Source organism: Thermobia domestica, chromosome 15 (genome assembly GCF_964235325.1).
Source record: "Thermobia domestica chromosome 15, izTheDome1.hap1.1, whole genome shotgun sequence".
In the NCBI taxonomy this organism is placed as follows: Eukaryota; Metazoa; Arthropoda; class Insecta; order Zygentoma; family Lepismatidae; genus Thermobia; species Thermobia domestica.
In genome coordinates, this window is record NC_137468.1 from 42,407,763 (window position 1) to 42,430,341 (window position 22,579).

The following is a 22,579-nucleotide window of genomic DNA, read 5'->3' on the forward strand; positions in this document are numbered from 1 at the left end:
AAACTGGATCACTCTTTCTTCGAAGCGCTGTGGCACAGTTGTAGAGCACTTACCTCTGATATATGGAGTCTTCCATTCCCGGCAAATTAAGTTTGTGGTGAACAACATCGTGTCCGTAAGTTTTTCAAGGCGGTACTTCTGTTTCCTCCCACATTAACACTTCACCGATTTTTCCATCATCATTTACTTTCTTCAATCATCCGTCTTTCTTAGCCTTATAGTGCCGTCAAAGTAAGGTTTGGGGTAGACATTTAGAATAAAAAGATGAGACCTTCTGGAATTTGTTCGTTATCTCTTCCTCCTTAACCTCAAGAGAATCCCAAAAAAATCCAGTTGCGGGTTTTCCGCCATTTTGAATAAATAGTCTGCCATCTTGGATTTCTCAAATGCACTTAGTTTATGCCACATAACTTCTAAACTAATTAACGTAGAAGGATCACTCTTTCATTATTATACTTCTAATATTATAGGCAATGTAACAAGTTATTATCAGTTTTCTCCGAGTAACCATTTTTGCATGACTTTAGGATAAAGTGTAAAATTGGGATCTGTATTAGGGGACATATTCTTTTCATTGCCTAATACAACTTAACAGAATAGAAATATATGTAAAAAAAATGCTTGATAAAAGTTGATGGAAATTTTATAAGCTTTAAAACGATGTATATATTACCACTATATACAATATCATAGATGCGCAATGAAGCTTCAAACGTCATCGGACTGCGCTCAATTTCCGCAGAAACATAGGAATGAATCATATAACATGAAGAAAAAGATATAGTGATTTGAAACAGATTTTCATTGCAATTTTCGGTAAATATCAACAGGTTTTTAAGTCCGGCTAGTTTAATAAATAGTTCGTAAACAATGGCGTCGACAGGGGTGCGCAAGAACTCTGAAAGTAGACTTTCGCATTATCTTTCTGTCTGTAGGCCTATGTGTCCATGGAAATTAGTTTGATATAAACGTTTTAAAAAGAAGCTGAAATCTATTGAAATTTGTTTTACTGATGTTTTTATCCTGCAAAAAATCCAGTTGCGGGTTTTCCACCTTTTTGAATAAATAGCCCTAGTCCATTGCAATTACGTCAAAAATCGATCAAACTTAGAGATTCCCTTTAAAAAAATTGAACCTATATGTTATATGTATTGATATTATACTAAAACAGTCCCAAAACGCTAGTAGCTGGTTTCCAGCCATTTTAAATATGCAGTGCGCTATCTTGAAATTTTCCCCAGCACGTAGTTTTTGCCTTTTGGCTCCTAAGCCAATAAACGTAAAGGTATCATTCTTTCTATATTACACTTCTAATATTATAGGTTATATAATAAGTGAACACTTTCTCCGCGTTGACGTTACGAAAAGTTCAATGTACTTAAAATATTATTTATTTGTGCTTGAAAATGTAAATTTAGGAAAAAATAAAAATGGCAATTTAAACAAGGTATGAATTATTAAAAATGAAGGAAAATATATGCATTTTGTATCCGATATATATTTGAGATGCATTTTGTATCCGATTTACAGTAAATACCATCATATCCTGTTTCATGATTTTCACTATTTCACTAAACGTACTAGTTTCTATAATTATTATGCTTAGATTCTTCTGCGCATCTATTAAACAGCTAGTGTAACACCACTTTTCACTTTGATAACGGAGGCTACCCGCCGTGGCATGGACTCCACAAGGCGCCTGAAGTGTTGTTCGGAATCTTAATCTATATCTGTTGCAAAGTCTCCTACAGAGCTTGCAGGTTAGCTGGAATAGGATCGACAGCCGAAGAAGTCGTTCCATGGCGTCCCAGTTCTGTTAGATGGGATTGAGATCCGATGACCGTATTGCCAGATCAGAGGAGTGCTCATCAAACCAGTTTGCTTCCATCCTAAGCGATGGGCCGGTGCACTATCCTGCTGTAAGATAAGGTCACCACCTGGATGTAGCAGGCGAGCAAATGACATGACATGGTCGTTCAGAATATCGCAGTAGTGTTAATCGGTGGGGGATTGTGTTACACATATTAGGGGACCCATTTCAGTCCACGTAAACATGCTCCAGATGAGAATAGCGCCGCCACCGGCCTGCACAGTTCCCTGATGTCACGATGGATCCATTTCCTCTTGTGGTTGTAGACGCACCCTTACCGGTTCATCGGCATGTACCAATGTGAAACTGCCCAAGCAACCTTTTCCCAGGTTTCTACGGTCCAGAGGCAGTGTTCCTTTTCCCATGCTAGACGTTGTTTCCTGTGTTGTGCTGTTGGAAGGGATACTCGCGTGGGTCGATGGCTTCGGTACCCCATGGCGAGCAGATGGTTGCGAATTGTGTGGCTGCTGACACGGCGTTATTGTCTTGCATTGAACCTCTCCGAGATTTGACGCACTGTGACCCGTCTATCGGCTGTTACGATGCGGGCCGCTCGGCGTCTACCCCTGTCGTCGACACGCCCCTGACCACGGCAGTTTGCCCGTGTGAGTGTGGTTTTACCGGAAGCCAGATACTTACGATACACTCTTGACACAGTTGTCTTTTAATATCCGAGTGCCGCAGCCACTTCCGAAATCGAACCACCCAGTCGTCTGGACCCTACGATTTGAGCACGGTCAAATGCAGTCAGGTCCCCTTCGTCTTGCCCATCACAGACTGCACTGACACGGATACCGAGAGATGAAGTACACTTCAGCAGTACCCTCGCGATGCATTTCATTCACATGCACTGGTGGTGCATCTGCAGGGCGGTTTCTGCAACTGTCCTGCTGTCTCTTAATTCAACTGCTGACCAGTGTATATGGCACTGTAAAAAGCCTTGCGATGATAAATGAACTTAAACAAAAGTCCTAAATATACCTGTGTACTTTAAGACTTACTTTTCTCGGTGGCGTTTTGCAATTGAATGTCCACAATTCTCGTTTACTTCCCTCTCAAAGAAGTTGGTTTTGGTGACCAATAAAAGTAGTGCTATTACCACATCCGTGTCCACTACTCTGCCCACAAAATGATATACAATCTAGCTATATCCTTTTATACCTACAATTGTTTCCGCAATTCGCCTGGCAGTTGCATGCTATAAACTTTAAAAAATCTGGAACAGGTTGTTCAACTGTTGTTTTAGAAAGAAGGCAATCACCACAAATTCTCCAACCCCATTCAGTTGCAGTCATCTCTTCATTTTTAAACTGATGAACTTGATAGAACACATGGAGACCATGCTGATTTGCAGCAGCTGTTATTGGAGATAGTACTACTAAGTTGAAAGTGTCACTAATGCGCTGTTTGGATACAATCTTTTTGCACATGCAGAATCTTGTACAATCGAGATTTTCTTTCTCTGCACATCCATAATAACGCTAAGAACATTTTTTCTCCAGCAGCTGCTAAATCAACATCAAATGTTGTTGGGTTGTTGAAAACATCCATTTCTCGACGTAGTTCTTCAGTATTCCCCCCCCCCCTTCCAGTATTTTCTAAGCAACTTTCTTCCCTTTACTGTGGGGAGCAGTAGTTGTATTACAACCAGTGAAGGCATGCAGAAATAAAACGCAGTCCACCATATCTCCCAATGCTCTCTGAAGTTTGGTACTGCTGTATGTCTTATGTGGTGGCTTCGAGCCAGGAATAGATATGTAAGTCTTAGTTGTCGCGAGTGTTACCTTCAAAATCAAAATATATGAATCTTCTCCCACTATTACTGACGAGCCAGATTTTGCAAGATTTGTTGCGATTAACACAACTAATGTGTCTGCATCTCCAGGTGATTGATGTACGGTACAACCAGATTTCTCGAGATATTGCGTCAGAAGTGATATCAATTTGGATTTGTTCTTTGTGTTAGAAAGAAATTCCTCTTAAGATAAACGAACAACGTGGATGTTATCCTCAACGATTACGCGTATCAATGGTTTCTTTGCTCATGTCCAGTGTTTTATACCTTTTACACTAGGTTCATTTATCATAACCATCAAACACAATACACTATTTAATATAGTGTTTTGTTATAAGCCTCACATATTGCTCATATAATAGGCCGCAAAAATTATGGAAAGCCAACAACTAGAGTTTTGGGACTGTTTTAATATAATATCAATATATATAACATATTCTAACAGGTTCAATTTTTTTTAAAAGAAATCTTTAAGTTTGATCGATTTTTGAGGTAAGTGCAATGGACTAGGGCTATTTATTCAAAAAGGTGGAAAACCCGCAACTGGATTTTTTTGCGGCATAACAACATCAGTAAAACATATTTCAATAGATTTCAGCTTCTTTTTAAAACGTTTATATCAAACTAATTTCCATGGACACATACGCATACATACAGAAAGATAGTGCGAAAGTCTACTTTCAGAGTTCTTGCGCACCCCTGTCGACGCCACTGTTTACGAACTATTTATTAAGCTAGCCGGACCTAAAAACCTGTTGATATTTACCGAAATTTGCAATGAAAATCCGTTTCAAATCACTAAATATCTTTTTCTTCATGTTAAATGATTCATTCCTATGTTTCTACGGAAATTGTGCGCAGTCCGATGACGTTTGAAGCTTCATTGCGCATCTCTGATATTGTATATAGTGACAATATATACATCGTTTTAAAGCTTATGAAATTTCCAACAATTTTTATTCGAACACTTTTTTCATATTTCTACTCTCTTAACTTGTATTAGGCAATGAAAAGAATATGTCCCCTAATACAGATCCCAATTTTTCACTTTATCTATGCAAAAATGGTTACTCGGAGAAAAGTGATAATAATTTGTTACATTGCCTATAATATTTAAAGTATAATAAAGGAAGAATGATCCTTCTACGTTAATTAGTTTAGAAGATATGTAGCATAAGCTAAGTGCATGTGAGAAATGTAAGATGGCAGATTATTTATTCAAAATAGCGGAAAACCCGCAACTAGATTTTTTGAATTTTCTGAAGGTTAATGAGGAAGAGATAACGAACAAATTCCAGAAGGTACCATCTTTTCATTCTAAATATCTAGGTTTGGCCCGTTTTTTATGTAATTTGACTGCACTATTAAGGGTAAAATCGTTAAACTGTAAGATTTCAATTCATTCTCATTTTCGATTACGCTTTCTAGAAGTTTTAATTTCGTCCGGTGGATGTGAACTGTTGGAGGATGTTTCTACCATCTAACTGCGTGAGGTATAACTATTCTTGTCTCAATAGTAGAAAGTGACATATGGATAGCTACCGTTACCCGTGATGATGTTAGCGATTTGATTATATTAACGAACTTATGAATAGCCACCGTTACCCGTAAAGGTGTAAAGGATTAACTGTATTAACGAACTTATGAATAGCCACCGTTACCCGTGAAAATGTAAAGGATTAACTGTATTAACGAACTTATGGATAGCCACCGCTACTTGTGAAGTTAACGGATTGACTGTATTAACGATCTTATGGATAGCCATCGTTATTCGTGAAAATGTTAAGGGATCGACTTCGTTAAATAGCTTGGCTCTAGTTATATTGCTAAAAACAGAAGTCAAAAGTCCCCTCTCGATCAAGTGTTATTTCGGGAAGTAACGTACCTACTAACATTACAATGATATAAATCCCACTTACATAATCCGAATACTCTATAATTATGATATTGTCAGTGCTTACAAATAGTACAGATCTCCAGGCACAGCTGACTGCTGAATAGTACAATTTTTCGTTAAGCCACAACAGGGCAGGATGAATATTAATGTATCTGCATTGTTTGCGCCTGTTAATCCCATCCAAGGGTAATCTTCGAAAAATGACATATAAAAGTAATAAAGAGATATACCCATATCTAATCCTCCCATCACAGAAAGTAGAAGAGACATAATTGTCATACAGTAGCCAAAACCTGTAAGAAAAAAAATCTTTGTTGATTTAAACAGATAATCGTACTACAATTTAAGAGAAAAATAGAAGGATAGTTGAAAAAAGATAATACGACTGCTGATATTTATAGACTGAAATAGTGTGGCGTGACATCCTTCTCGTTAACATGGTGATCGCAATTTTATTTTCTGAACAATATGGTCTAAGAACCTAACTACAATGAGAAAACACTGACGTATTAACTTTTTGATTGCAAACATTAGAGTACAGGAAACACTTGTATATGTAAATAAGATTTCAGATGAATGAAACTTCGAAAAGATAGGAAAAGTAAGCAATTAGGTAAATAATATGTTAAAATATGGAAAGCGTTGAAAGTGAAATGCTTCCCCTGATATAGCAGATTTTGAGTATTTACACATTTGGAGGTTGGGGGCCGCGGTGGCTCAGTGGTAGAGCGTTCACCTCTGGTGCTTGGGGTCCCGGGTTCGATCCCAGCCCCCGCCAAGTGAACCTTGTGGTGGACAAATACCGTGTGCGTGGGTTTTCTCGGGGTTCTCCCGTTTCCTCCCACTTTCTTCATTCCACCATTTCATTCATTACTCATTATCACCGTCTCCTTTAGCCTAACCGGCATAACCGTGGAACGTAAAACTCAAAGATTTCATTTTCATTTACATTTGGAGGTTACATTAAGTGTCAAAATATACTTAGTTTGCTTATTATCGGATATTAAGAAAAATCTTTATTTAGTACCATCAGTAACCCACATTACATTAAGGCCTACAGAATTAGTGTTTAAAACTTAACCGATCACAAATTGGTCCAGATTAAAAATTCTCAGCACGTGTATGGCTACAAGCTTAGTGTTCTTTTTTTTTTTTTTTTTTTTTTTTGATTGTTTGTTTCTTTGAAGCCACTGTAAATATGGACTCATATTTTAACACATTCCGGACGGACTGCGAGCATTGCTCGCAGTGAATGTTTTGTCCCTGTAGACGGGCTGCGAGCTATGCTCGCACGGTACTATTCTTTTTTGTAGCAACGAAACGATGGGCGACGCTCGCACCTCGTTTCGTGTATTTGTTAATCGTGAGTATGTGGTTCAATTCCAAACGCTAGGTGGCGTGTGTGTTCAGTTTTTGTCAGAACTGAGCCGTAATTTCACCTTTGTACGAATACGCGTTTTTTGCCTTTACTTGTGAAAATGGCGTCGAAATTATTAGATACTGATGAGATTGTGGACATTACCTGTGATTTTCGAGTTTCCATGTGGACATATTAAGTATCATTGTTGAAATTCTCACATTGTGTATTTTGTGGCTCTTTTCCAACTATAGCTTACATATTACATGCGTATAGGATATTTTTGTAGTTTTTGTTACATTGTGAAAATTTTTCTCGCTCTGCGTAATTCATATGTATAGATATGCAGTAAAAAGTTAGAAAATGTATACCAAGTGTTGAATGTTACACACCTGTGTAAAGGGGAAGTTCTGAAGTTTATAAAATGGTATAATAAATAGCTTCGTGTTGAAAACTCTATTTTCTACGAATTTTTAAAATATGCCAAAAAACCGTCGTCTACAGGGAAAAATCAGGTATTAAAAGGCCCGTCCGGAATGGGTTAAATAATTTGTGTAATGGTCCAGTCAAATTAGACAAAAAGTAAAAGAGCTAAACACACACACAAGAAAATTATAACTAGTTGAAATTTTGCACATACCTTTGGGAAGTTGTATATAACAACATACTAAAAGTTCTGAAATATCCGATGAAGAGTTTGGCAGCCATATTGAAAAATGGCAGTCAAAGTGTGGTTTTTCAAGATAATAACTGGTTCTCACTTTAATAGCTATAACTCACGTTGTATTTGCACTATTGATGTTACTTTTACTTCATTCAAATAACAAAGGACTACGCTTACACACCAGGTATTACATTTACCAGTTTACTTCACATGCGGAAAGTAACGGAGGGATTTCTTTTTAAAAAATCACCAAAACTTTCCTTCTTCCAATTAGTTTTCTTATATATTAGTCCAGAAAAAAATCATAACAAGCTGAAATTTTGCACATACCTTTGAGAAGATGTATATAACAACATAATGAAAGTTCTGAAACATCAGATGACGGGTTTGGACGCCATATTGGAAACTGGCCGCCAAATAGTGTTTTTTAAAGGTAATAACTGGATCTCACTTTGATAGCTATAACTCACGTTGTATTTGCACTATTGATTTTACTTTTAGTTCATTTGAATAACAAAGGACTACGCTTACAGACACTTACCAGTCTAGTACACACATGGGGGAAGTAACGGAGATATTTTTTTTTAAATCCCCAAACTTTCTCTTCTCGTAGATGATTTGCCTAAGATTAGGGGTAAATTGGTCTCTAATAAAACCCTGCTACACCAGTTGTATTATTATTTGTTATTTCTTTTCTATCATTATGCTCCCAATGAAACTTAGAAGCTATATTTTGCGTATTATGCAGTATTTAATGTAAGTTGAATTGCTACTCTCAGAGGACGAGATTGTCAACTGATTAAAAGAAAGTAATCGGAAGAAGGGAAAGTTTGTTGATTTTTTTTTAAATCCCTCTGTTACATCCCACATGTGTAGTAGACTGGTAAGTGCCTGTAAGCGTAGTCCTTTGTTATTCAAATGAAGTAAAAATAACACCAATACTGCAAATAAAACATGAGTTATAGCTGTTAAAATGAGAACCAGTTATTATCTTTAAAATAACGGTTTGGCGGCCATTTTCCAATATGGTGGCCAAACCCGACACAGGTTTTCTCAGGACTTTTAATATGTTGTTATATACACCTTTCCCAAGGTATGTGCAAAATTTCAGCTTGTTATGATTTTTTCTGGGTTAATATAAATATAAGAAAACTAATCGGAAGAAGGGGAATTTCGCTGATTTTTAAAAAGAAATCCCTCCGTTACTTCCCACATATGCAGTAAATTCGTAAGTGTGATGCATGATCTGCAAGCCTAATCCTTAGTTATTCGAATAAAGTAAAACTAATATCAAATGTGCACTTAGAACGTGAGTCATAGCTATTAAAGTGAGAACCAGTTACTACTTAAAAAAAAAAAAAAAAAAAAAGTTTGGCGGACTTTTTCCAATATGTCAGCCAAACCCGCCACCGGGTTTCTCAGGACTTTTAGTGTGTTGTTCTATACACCTTCCCAAAGATATGAGCAAAATTTCAGCATGTTATGTCTTTTCTCCGGGTTAATGTACACAGGCACGTAGCCAGGATTTCGTGAAGGGGGGGGGGGCTGAGCGTGACATGAAATTCTGAAGGCCCAGGAGCTCGATCAATCTAAACTACTTTACTATCAACATATATTGGTTTGTGAGAATATGTTGGCAAGTATTTTAATAAACTATGAAGAAATCTCGAGTAAAATAGAAAAAAAAAATCGTATTGAAAAAAATTATACAATATTTACATCCTTCCTCTGTTTATTCAAATATAACAATTTTCCTTTCATTATGACCTCAACTATTGTAAAAAGTACATATTCACTATTAGAAAAAGTACATATTCAATAATGTCTTGTAAAACATTTTGCAATATCTGCGTCCCTTTTCCTTTTGAATCAAATGTTAACAGAACTTTCTTTCCACATATACTTTTGTTTTTATTATTCCGTCAACTACTGTCTGTTCCAAATGACAGGTTAAAGGAGCAGTAGAAAATTGTTTTTGAAATAACATGTTTGATATTGCAAGGATGCGATGACAAAAAATTGATAAAAAAAAGTGTACACAACGGCACTATGCTTTCAGAAGCTTGAAATCTCCCTGACTAGTAGCAGAAATTCTGAGAATTCCGCAACTTTTCTAGAAATTTCAAGTTCCCTGACTCTTCCAGGATGTATCACTCACCTCGCAACCATGTATTGCAAGTAATACAAATTTCCTCATAAGAAAAAGTAACCAAAAACTTCCTGATTTTTAATTTTTTTTAACGCGATCCTTCTTTTTTTCATTTCATTTTGTTTCATCATTCATTAATTTTTTCATTTCTGGTCTCGAAAGGGGGGGGGGTCCGGACCCCCCCCCTTGGCTTCGTGCCTGATGTACTACCATGAGCAAAATAAATGACGCGTCTCTTTATTTTGAAGTTTTTTGAAAATATCTCCGTTTTCTTTATATGTTCGAAATTTCGGAAGGTTTCCCCAGCAGGACAGGTTAATAACAAACCCGTTTTTAATATTTGTGTTAGATATTAGCTTAAAATAAAGAAATTAGAAGCAAAAAACATTAAATCGACAGAAATCTCGAGAATTACCAACTCTGCTAAAGTGGGAAATTTTCAAGAACGCGAGGGAATTCTGCAGTTCAACACGAAGCAGCGACATCTATGTCATTGAGAGAAGCGTGGATTAGATCTACAAACGAAAATTTTAACGAAATATTTCTAGTATATCTTATTATATGCATTATCAGCGAACTCCAAATATATGAATCTATGCTAAGTATTAACGTATAGATAGTGCAAATAGTGGAAATTACCTATGGAAAAAGACGAATTGTTAGCCCAATCGAAATGAAAAATCGTCTTTACTGTAGAACAGGTTCAGCTTACGTAAGAGAGCAAATAGCTCAGTTAGGTAAAGCAACGAGTTTGTATACCGAAGATAGACGGTTCGAATCCCGTGGAAGTACTGTTGTCATTTTTATCACTAAGGTTATTTTATTTATTTTTTATTTGGGAAAGAATCAAATTGTAACATATGTGTAAAACTCATGACGATACAAAAAAAAAAAAAAATAAATAAATAAATAAAAAATAAAAAAGAGAGAAAATATCGTCGCATTTGCATTAGTGTCTCTAATTTTTGTTTGCAAACAGATTCGTAATTATTTCCCCTGTGCTCACTGATGCATAACGAATGTTTTCCAGTAAATGTTAATTCTAATTTGGAGAATTTTATAGTTTCACAATGTTTCTCACTACATAGTCTTCTATCTACGTGTTTGGATATTTTGATAACAGATTTCCCTATTAAATGTTTAATTTTCTCTATAAATATTTGTCTTAAATTGAAATTGTTTTGAATTTACTACATAAGCAAAGTTGCCCGAAGGAGGGGAGCTCAAGTAATAGATATTCTACGTAAAAGCAACCTATTGTAGAATGATGATGCTTCTTACCTTCAGCACATAATCTTAACGTTAGAGAGTCAGAGAGAGAAAAATCCTGGTTTTTCCTCCTCTATGACCACCCATCTTAAACCTCTACATATCATTGTTCGTCTCACATAATTTCGGCTCTCCAAAGACATTCATATTTATTATTATTATTATTATTATTATTATTATTATTATTATTATTATTATTATTATTATTATTATTATTATTATTATTATTATTATTTAACACTCTTTATTCTACATGCCATCTCTCAATTTTTCGATACAGCCCCCTTAGTACTATGAAACTCTCTTCTTCCATAGTGAAATGGAAAAATATCATATAATTGCCACTACTTTACAAGAATATAAGCCAAAAACGTCAGTAGAAAGCACATTATAAAATTTACTTTTTGAGGCTCGTTTTGGTGCCCCTCTTTCTCTGGCGCCCCGGGCAGTCGCCCGGCCCTTAGTCCGCCCTTGAAAGTACGGACGCATAACTAAGGACTGCGGAGGAGAGGTTAACCTTCATGTTATGCCACTGGTTTGACGTGTTTGAAATGTTCAGTAAGTGATCAGTTGGTGAAATAATTTCGACGGTTACTGATGTTTAAAGTTTAGCTAAGACAAAGCTACCTAATCAAATACATTTGATATCGCGATGTCACAATTTGATTTTTCCTCACATAAAAAAGATAAAAACAATAGTAATAAAAACCCTTACTCGTACTGGGCTCCTAACTAACTAACAACCTAATTCTTACAGACTAGTTGCTCTGACCAACTGAGTTTCGATTTCTTACGAGAAAGAAGTCTGTTATATTAAGAGGCATGCTTTTCATTATCAAAACTGTTCGAAGTAATACGAACATGGCTTAAGAACAGAGACGGAACTGAATTACCACTCGATTGACCTTGAGGGCAAATCACCAAAGCGTAGAGTTCAGCATGCATTTCTCTGGAGTTGTGTTCAGTACTCCTATCTGCCAGTCATGCTTGTTCGTAGGAGTAATATGTTACAAACCTAACCTTTCGATAGAGCACAATGACAGAGAATCAAAATTAATGAATTCTTGCCCTTGTGAACTTGGGATACCACCATGTGCAATAAAACTGTCGCGTCTTCTGAAGTGATATTTTATCGAAAATAACTCGTTTTCCTTTATATATCCGAAGTTTTATATATCCGAAATGAGGAAACGTTACTGACAAACAAGGACGCATTTAGGGGTGGGTCCAGGTGGTCCGGACTCCCCTCTGAAATCCCAACTTCTCTGTAAATTTAGCCTAAATTTAAGGATTATCTTTTAAATTTTATTATAATTTATCCTAATATTGAAGTCGGACTTCTCCCGAAATAAATTACTGCATACGTGCCTGCTGACAATTTTCAATATATTCCTTAAGTAAGTAAAATAACTAAATTAGGAGCAAAAAGCTTCAACACGGGCTAACTTTTGTCCACTGCCAATATTGTTAGAAGGGATATTAATAGCAAAAACTGCTAGGCAATGCTGAACCTTGGAACTTCACTCCGAACAGCAAGCTTATTATTGAGAACTACATATGAAACATTTTATCGAAACTTATCTAGCTTTTACCTGGCATGAAATTATTATATACACCAACATTCACTCTCCTAAAATGTGTATCTAAACATTGCTCTACGTATCTCCGAAGCAATGAAAATTATTTATCGAAATATGTGAGCAGGGAATTCTAACAGCCAGCCATTTTATTTAAATCGTAGTAAACCCTGTAACCGGGCGTTAACGTGAAGACAAAGCTTGGTCCATTGGTAAAGTGTTGGAAGAATATAAACTCAATGTTCGTAGGTTCGAATCTATCCACTCACCATAACATTTTGTTCTTATGTGTAACGATGAAATAAGAAAGAAAAAATGTATAACCGTTAAGACAAAACTTCAACCAAGTCTGAAGAGAACAATACTAAAATAGTAATACATTGACGTCAACCAAAAATTATTTCATGTAGCGTTTGGACGAAATTACAGCTGTTAACAATTGCAGAAATAAAAACAGGCTGTAATGCAGTCTAGACTTCTGAATGCATTTACTTCCTGAAAACTTCCGTCTCGTCATTGGTATGCCGTTAATCATTGTAAAACCTTTCAATTGGAAGTGAAATGACACAAACTAAAACAGTTTTAAATCAATAAATGTCTATGTGTAAAAGTAGGTGTCTTTTATCTGTAGTTCTGAGTTCCTTTTACTTTGAAGTGACAAATGAGAGAAGAAAGTATGGTGTTCGAAAAAAAAAATCAAATTTGACATTTCAACGAATTTACACGTATTATAGCCCCTAACACCGAAAAAGTTATTTTTCGATACATGTCCATCAGTTCGTCCGTCCGTTCGCTACACTTTTCTATGCACTTGCCTAGAAGCCATACCGTTCAACTTATCTGCACCAAATTTTAGTTTAAGATTTTTATAGTATTTCCTATAGTTTTTTTTATTTCTCCTACTCCCAAAACAAGGGTAGTTTCCTGTACGATGAAAATAAAAAAAAGATATTTTCTCATAACTGGCTCTAACGATCTTGTTTTCTTTCTTTTTTTATAAATCAATATTTAATTAGCAACCCTATTTTGTGGTATAAGGCATTTATCTGAGAAAAATCTACAAGGGGTAGTTTATACTAAGGGGGTGAGTTTTTTCTCAGTGATTTTCTCAAAATGGACTCAAATGTTTTCGTTCATATTTCATAAATAAAGATTTCATTAATAACTTATCAATATGGCATAACTCGTTTGTCCTAAAAAAATGCGAGGGGTAGTTTATTCTTGGTGGAGTGTTGTCTGGGCGATTTTCTCAAAAACGACTCAAAAGAGTTTATTCATATTTCAAAAATAAATATTTCGTTAATAACCGAACAATATGGCAAAACTCGTTTGTCCTGAAAAAATATGCGAGGGGTAGTTTACTCTTGTGGGTGTTTTTCCTCCACCGTTTTCTCAAAAATGAGTCAAGCAATTTTGTTCGTACTCAGAAATAAATATTTCATTAAAAACCTAGTAATATGGAATAACTCGCTTACCCTGAAAGAATCCTCAAGAGATAGTTTATTCGGGGAGTTATTTTTCCCTCACGATTTTCTCAAAAATTACTCGGACAATTTTATTGATAATTCATAAATAAGTATTTCATTAATAACCCTATATTTTAGTATAAGTCATTTCTATGAAAAACAATTACAACGGATAGTTTATTTTGGGGGTCAAAGTTTTTTCCCCGACAATTTTCTCGAACGACAGGCGATTTTGTTCAAATTTCGCAAATAAATATTTCATTAATAACCAAAAGTATACCTTAACTCATTGTTCGAAACAATTCACAAGAGGTAGGTTACTCCTGACGTGTTCTTTTTGAATGACTTTCCCAAAGTGACTCATTTGATTTTTTTCATATTTCATAAACAATGATTGCATTAATTGGTCTATTATATGTCTAATGAAAATGTGCTCAAAGTGTGAGTTAGTTTTGTAGTATGGATTTTCTTCAATCGAAGTTTTTTATTCGATAATCTGACATTCGATGTATTTGAATAATACGATAATTTTATTCGTATTATCCAAATACACACTTCAGTAACAACTGCGGCCTAACACAGTTAAGAAATTGAATTGAAAAAGTTTAGTGCGGTGGCCCTGTAATTGAATATTTTTTGAGAAACTCCCTAGCTTTTTGTGGTAAACTCAGGCTTTTCTTTTTCGAGCGACAAAAGAGAGAAGAAAATATAGTGATTGTGAAAATAATATCAAATTCAGATTTCAACGGATTTACGTGTTTCATGGCGTCTACATATCGAAAATGTGACTTTTCGACACCCGTCCTTCCGGTCCGTCCGTTCGGCACACTTTTATATGCACTCGCCTAGAGGCCATACCGTTCAATTTATCTACACCAAATTTTAAACTTAGGGTTTACTTAGTATTCTTACAGGAGCTTTTCCATTTTTCCTACCACCTAAAATAAATGTGGTTTACAAACAGCCGAAAATCGAAAAACGCTATTTTCTCAAAAATGGTTTTAACAATTTTGTTTATTTTTCATTAATCAATATTTAATTAACAACCCTATATTGCAGTATCAGATATTTCTCTTAGAAAAATTTACGAGGGGTAGTTTATTCTTGGAGATGACTTTTTCTCGACGATTTTCTCAGAAAAGACCCTGGCGAATTTTGTACACACTTCATAAATAAATATTTGACCTTACAACATGGTATAAGTCAATTGACCTGAAAAATATATGAGTAGTAGTTTATTCTTGGACTTGAATTTATTCCCAGTGAGTTTCTCAAACACGACCAGTTGGCAACCCTGTATCTCGACAACGAAGCTGAATTCGAAAACTGCGAGAGGACCATTTGTCTCCTTTTGATGTCACGAATCACCTCCCGAAGTTTGTGGACATCTTTCAGGTTCACCCTTAATGAAGCTTCTTTTCGAAAAGTTAACTACTAACTTTAGGCATTGTTTATCTTTTTTTAAATCACAAATGTCGTTATTAATTTTAAGGCAGAGAACTACTTCTGAGAGAATAGATCTTGAAAAATAATTTTAAAACTTAGACTTTTGTTTTCGAGACATTCCAGACAAGACGAGACATTTTACAAGCTATCTCGTGTCCAAAACATTTGTCTCGTATTATCTTGGATGTCACAAAGCGCGTCTTGTCTCTTTCTCGAGACATGTCTTATCTCGTGCGCATTCGTTAACACTTGGGAAGGATTATCTTTCAACTCAAAGCATTGTTTTTATAATGGTTGCATATTTATGATAATTGCTGTCCACATAAATTACAGTCCTTTCAGTTGAATTAATTATTATTATTATTATTATTATTGAAATTGCAATATCTAGTTTAACGTTGGACGATTATGCACTTACGCTAAGGGAGAATGATGATGAATGAAATGGTGAAATGAAGAAAGTGGGAGGAAAATGGAAAATCTCAAGAAAACAAATACCCATGCACACGGTATTTGTCCACCTCAAATTTCACTTGGCACGAAGTGGAATCGAGCCACGAACCCCCTGCACCAAAGGTCCCAGTAATGCTTTATTATTATTATTATTATTATTAATAATAATAATAATAATAATAATAATAATAATAATAATAATAATAATAATAATAATAATAATAATAATAATTGAAGCGAGCTAAACGAGTTTCAACCGTACGACTCAACCAACGTTTGGGTGCCTGTTCGTTCGTCTGCTCCTCTCATAAAAGACATTTCATTTTAATGAAACTAGTAAGTGCCTTCTTTTAGCTCTGCGAAGTAACTATTGCTTGGAATATGAATCTGCCAAACATAAGAGGTAAAATTAACCAAATGGTGCAAGTTTCCACTTATATATACAAAACAATTTTGCAATATCAACTACGTGAATCTTGTCCCATAAAGAAGCTGAAACCCCTACACCGAAGAGCCCTCCGAGATTTGATCATTGACCACACGGACTGAAATTGTCATTTGAAGCCAAGACTTTAATATGAAGCCAATAATTTCTTTAAAATAGACGGAAAATTCGGAAGTTATAAGCATTTTCATATTTTTGCCTTTTCCCATAAGCGAGCCGTAGCCCCCTATACTGAAGACCCCCCGGAGATTTGATCATTGTCCACTCGGACTGAATTTGTCATTTGGAACCAACACTTTAATACGAAGCAAAATATTTCTTTGAACTAGACGAAAAATTCGAAAGTTATAAACATGTTAATAATTTTGCCTTTTCTCATAAGGGGGCCGTATTAGCCTACACTGAAGAGCCCCACGAGATTTGATCATTGACCACTTGGACTGAAATTCTCATTTGAAACCAAAACTTTAATATGAAGCCAAAAATTAAACTTTTACATCAATTTAAATTGACTGGGTTCCGGTTCCCCCCACTATTGTTTAGTTTAGTTAACTGGTAATTTGTGACAGCTTCACATCATCAAAAGAATGTTTCACTTCCCCTCCCCTCCCCCAGGAGTTCGTGCTGGATCCACCACTGGAATCAATAGACACTCTTCCTATTCTTTTTGTCACCCTTGATTGTGTAGGGGCTCCCTCGTACAAATAAAGAAGCGGTAATATTACAATCAAGGGGCGCTATATATTAGGTATTTTTTTAGTTACCTACCCCTAACCGCACAGGGCCATCTTTCGTAGAATAAAAAAATATTACGTGATATTCCAATCATGAAAGGGGAGAGGATGCTGTAAATATATTTCTTATTCATTTTGTCTGTCCTGCTTATCAAAAATTACTTTCTGTTGGAAGGCTACTGAAATGAGAGGGGCAAAATAAAAAGTCGTACCCCCTCCTACATGGTTGCTCAAATAAGTACTAAAGAAAGCATTTTAAACTAAGATATTTAAGATTTAAACTGACTGGACTATAAAAAATTTGAATATGCCAATATAATTAACTTTATTCTCAAAGTAGACAATGATTTTTCTTGTAGATAAATCATATATTTGTTCTCAAAACGTATATTTGTTCTATTTTCTTTGTGTCGACAGCTTGTCAGTCTGTACTTTAGAGTTTTTATATAGCGTATAATTACTTTTGTTCATGATATATTACGTGGTAATGGAGCTGGCATTTCTTTTGCAATTTCTATCTTATCAGTTTACGTAGAGATGTGGTTCTCGTAGAAAAAGGTTCCTTAGATGTTACTTCGTGAATTACTGGATTTCACTCGTAAATTTTCTAAATAGTGGCCCCAATATACTTAATATGTACTGTACCCTTCTCCAAAGTATGATTGCACGCCCGAATTTTTCTAAGTCCCTTAAAATTGTAGGTTTGGCAACAGCACAGTCGACGTAATGGTAGGGGAAGTCAAAGAAAAAATAACGAGACTTCCCCAACACAGCTCACAGTTTGCTGTTTAAAATACTCAGTTCTCTTTTTATAACTTAATGTAATGATACATTTAGAACATCATAGTACTTGGTAAATGCAGAAAACTTGGTTCTAAGTAAAGCACATATGCTTTTCGACCGCAATATTCGTTACAAATAAGGGAGGGAGAGTTGTCAAGAAACTCGTTCTCTATTTATGAAATAGGAATAGGACTTCATAGTTGTTTCGATAGCCATGCGTGCTAAGTTCTTGCTTTCTGTGCGGATTTAGTACTTGTTAACCCGGTTCGAATCCCACTCGATGGTCTTACTTTTTCATTTTGTAATTTTTCATTTATTTTTGCCGTACACTTTTATAGTATATGTATTACACGGAGATGATAGACAACTTTCTAATTTATCCAAAAATAAGGTGTACAGGTGTAAAACCTTTTCTATATATCCCAGTGTGATTCCTCCTTAGTGAAAATTACCTCTTGTATCGATCCGTAAGATTTTCGTAAACCTCAAAATAAATCCGGAGTTCTAGTATCCAGGAGATCACTATCAGCCCTAATATCTCCTTCATCACTACTAGAACGCAGTTCATGTTATTATTATTATTATTATTATTATTATTATTATTATTATTATTATTATTATTATTAAAATAAAGATTATTATTATTATTATTATTATTATTATTATTATTATTATTATTATTATTATTATTATTATTATTATAAGTAGGAAATAGAAAAAAGGTTTTAGGGTACTAAATTTGGTGAGACATTTTATTTCCTCCCAGTTTGTTGTTACACCCCGGGCCGTAACTTGTGGGGGGCATCGGGCAACTGCCCCTTCCAGGAAAGCTCCCCGCCGTTCGATGGGGGCCCATTTTAAGACAAAAAAATTTTACTCCATTACGATACGAACATGAAATTATAAATGAAGCATCAAACAAGTTCAGTACATTATATAAACAAAACAGCATACAAAAGGTAAATAAAACAAAAATGAGTCTAGCACCCATTTAGTAAAAATTGTCTACTATTAGGTGCCCTAGAAATAATATGTATTAGTATGGCTTCGAGATTTGTCAATATTGTCCCCTTAATTATTTTTTTTTATGAAACGGGCTCAGGGGCGCAACTAATGGAACCGCAGACCTTCCTGTGCAGGAGGGCCCACAGGCTCCGGGGGTCCATAAAGAGTGAGAGAAAGATGGAAAAAGAGGGCTCAAGAATTAGAAAACAACTTTTCTATGCGGCCCACATACGCATATTAATGCTTGCCCCTCCTCAGAAAAATCTAACTAGGAGACTTACGGACGTGTCACTCACCGATTTGAATGAAACTTTGCACACTTGTAAAACATCGAAAAATAATCGACACGTATTTTTTTTATATCGGCAATGGTGAAGATTTAAGGGCGGAAACCATCCTTTGAACGTTGGGGTGGTCTCTAAGCATAGACAGAAAACAACCATTTAATTTAGAAGAAAACATACTGTCAGAGGGGTTTTAAGTCAGCTGATTCAAAATCTGACGTCAAAATTAGAAAATTCAAAATTGCGGATCTAATATAGTGATTACAATTGCAAAATGTCTTCTGGTTTGAAAGTCTCTGCACTTAGCCAAGAACAATTATAGTTTGTAGGGGTTACTATGAGAAGTTTACAGACCAAATTGAAATCCCTCTCTATTGATTTGAAACCCCTTTATTTTAACGGAATGCTTGATTAAAGTGAGTCTCTGCACCTTTCCCTGTTGGGGATTCTTATGTATAGTGAGTCCCCTCGCCTCTCACTGTCAGAACTTCACATATCCTCAATTGTTATAATTGTGAATTTATTGAAAAAACGCTTCACAGTAATGATATTTTGTAAAAAAACAAAAATGGCATAAACATTGCAAACGCTTCATAGTAATGATATTTCGAAAAAAAAAAAATGTTGGCATAACGATGCATAAACTTTGTTTACACCAAGCTCACCTTATTACAGCAATAACTGTGACAAATCGCAAAATGCAACACAATCTTTTTCCGAATAACTTTTTTGTCACGCATATCTAATAAGATTTGCAAATCTGGGAGAAGAAAACTGATTATGAATAAGTGATTTGAATCTAAATTATACTTATTATTACGGAGATGTAAATTTATGTTATAGTTGTAGAGGACAATATCAGTAAAATGTATCAAGAAGTTTTTCCAGGGTCTAAAGCCGAACACATCAAGAAGCTGAATCCTACCAGTTGTTAGTGCCGAATGGTTTCTATTTTGAGGTACTCTTTTGTTCGTAAAATAGGTTGAAAAGTTGATTAATTGTGACCACTCCACGAATCTAATAGCAAAATGGACTTTGCATTAGACGTTGGAGAAAAACCTCTTGAAACCATGATCTCACAAGACCCAATGTTAATTTTACCGAATTTGATGCTTTCACAAGAACATTTTCAGATTAAAAGAGGTTATTTTCGACTATAGGGTTAAATGTTCCATTCTTTTCCTGTAAAATAATTAACAACGGTACCATTTTCAGAAATTAAGGGCTGTATGGTGTAGCTGTGAATCATAGATTTATTGACTGTGCCGCACTTTCTACTGTTTGTGTCTCTGTAAACTCTATAGTGAGAAATGCAGAGACTCACTTTAATCAAGCATCCCATTAAAATGAGTACAGAAAGGTTTTTCAAACTGGTTTGCAACCTCCTCGCAGTAATCTCTGACAACTATAACTGTTCTTGGCTAAGTGCAGAGAATTTCAAACCAGAAGACATTTTGCAATTGTGATCACTATATTAGATCCGCCATTTTGACGTCAGATTCTGAATCAGCTGTCCTACCCCCCCCCCCCTGGCAGTATGTTTTCTTCTAAATTAAATGGTTGTTTTCTGTCTATGCTTAGAGACCACCACGACGTTCAAAGGATGGCTTCCGCTCTTAAATAATCAGAATTGCCGATATAAAAAATACGGGTAGATTATTTTTCGATGTTCTACAAGTGTGCAGAGTTTCATTCAAATCGGTGAGTGACACTTCCGTCAGTATCCTAGTAAGTTACGGCACTGCTTACACCTATGGAGTGTATGTTATCTTGGTGTATCAGAACCATTTTAGATAGGTTTTCACGACGTCTCACATTTTTTTCACTTAAACGTCTTAATAGTTCTCAATAGTATTATCGTCTGCTAGAGTCTATTTCACAAGAATGCCCTCAGTTTCATGAAACATTGGCCATCTTACCCCAAACAATCTCTCATGAGTATTTTGCGAGTGGAGATGAGGTGTTTTCTCTACTGCTTTCTAATCGATGTTTTTCAGGTTCCAAGTAGTAGTGTTGTCAACGGCTAGAGCAGCTCGGCTCACGGCTCAGTCAACACCGAGCCGAACTTAGAAGTGAGCCGAGCCAACAGCTCATCCAACCTAGCAGTATCGAGCCGATGGTTCACCTGAGCCTAGCTGAGCCGAGTCGAACCGATCCGGTAGCTCATCTCAACCGACCCGGATCTAGCCAATGGCTCACCTAAGACGAGCCAAACCGAGCTAATGGCTCATTCCAATCGACCCGACTCGAGCTGTTGGCTCAGTTGAACCAAGTCGGAGTTCAAGATGAACCGGATTCTCAGGACTCGAGCCGAGCCGGTTGACACCACTATTTCCAACTCGATATAGTTTCTGCATAGCTATCATAAAGAATTAATGAATTTAAGCAGTATTTAGTAGTTTTCATCGGTTCAGGTGAGTATGGGCCATGGTTTTCTTGCCCCTTCTTTGGTTATGGCCCGAGTACTCTGACTCATATCCTTAACTTTAACAGTTTTCTGAGCATACAGAAAACCAACTGAGAAAGGTGATAAATTTCCTTCTACCGCTTGTTGAAATCAAGGAAAGCAAGATCCCCTAGAGTAGACCCGAGAGGCATACGTAGAAGGCAAGTATATAGTATATTCACCATTTGCCAACATTATTTTAGTATGAGCAGTGATCGGAAAGCTACTTTTCAAAAGTATCTGCTCTACAGCTACATGATAAAAATTGTAGCTCGCTACAACTATTAGCTAGTTTTCCAGAAACGTATTCGCTACTTAAGCTATGACACAGTTTACTTGGCATCATGCATGTGTCATGGCATCTACATGTGTAGCTGAACTTAAAAGTTTGGTATAGCATAAAAGCTTTGTCTGTCTGTATACATCTTGTTTGTTCTTTTTAAAGTATAAATATTACCTCCTCCTCCAAAAAATGTATATGCTTTCGCTGCTACAATGGCATGTAGGTCTATTTTAAGAGTCATTACTATCCTTTTGACCGATCGTCAGTACGCAATTTCTTTCAGAAAATTTTCTTGTAATATTGTTGCAAAATAATTGGGGACAGAAATCAGACAACAACCATATTTACTCCCTATCATATAAAAATTTACTAAAAGTTGTGAGGACATGTTGGAGTTGCAAAATATTTTTGCGTCCTGGAAAAGATTAATTGTAGCTTTCGTGCAAAATTTGCTACTCACTATAAAAATATGTAGCTCAGCTACAGCTACAAGCTACAGATTTTGACTTGTAGCGCTGCTACATCTAGAGCTACAAAATTTGTAGCTAGTTATTGTAGCTTCGCTATGAAACAGTAATTTCAAATTTCATAAGACTGGGGAAGAAAGAAAGTAAGTAGCTAACGAACACAACACTGAATCACCCAATAACTAAACA

The 22,579-nt window shown here is 35.8% G+C and overlaps 1 protein-coding gene across 4 annotated transcripts in view; it reads right to left on the bottom strand.

Moving 5' to 3' along the window:
* Positions 1-22,579, bottom strand: part of LOC145671847 (sodium-dependent nutrient amino acid transporter 1-like) — a 179,701-nt gene that overhangs the window by 69,098 nt on the left and 88,024 nt on the right. For all 4 annotated transcript variants that reach the window (XM_081741074.1, XM_081741075.1, XM_081741073.1 and 1 more), the window contains one exon: positions 5,627-5,855. In XM_081741074.1, the coding sequence (XP_081597200.1) occupies positions 5,627-5,855 (229 nt within the window). The remainder of the gene's footprint in view (positions 1-5,626; positions 5,856-22,579) is intronic.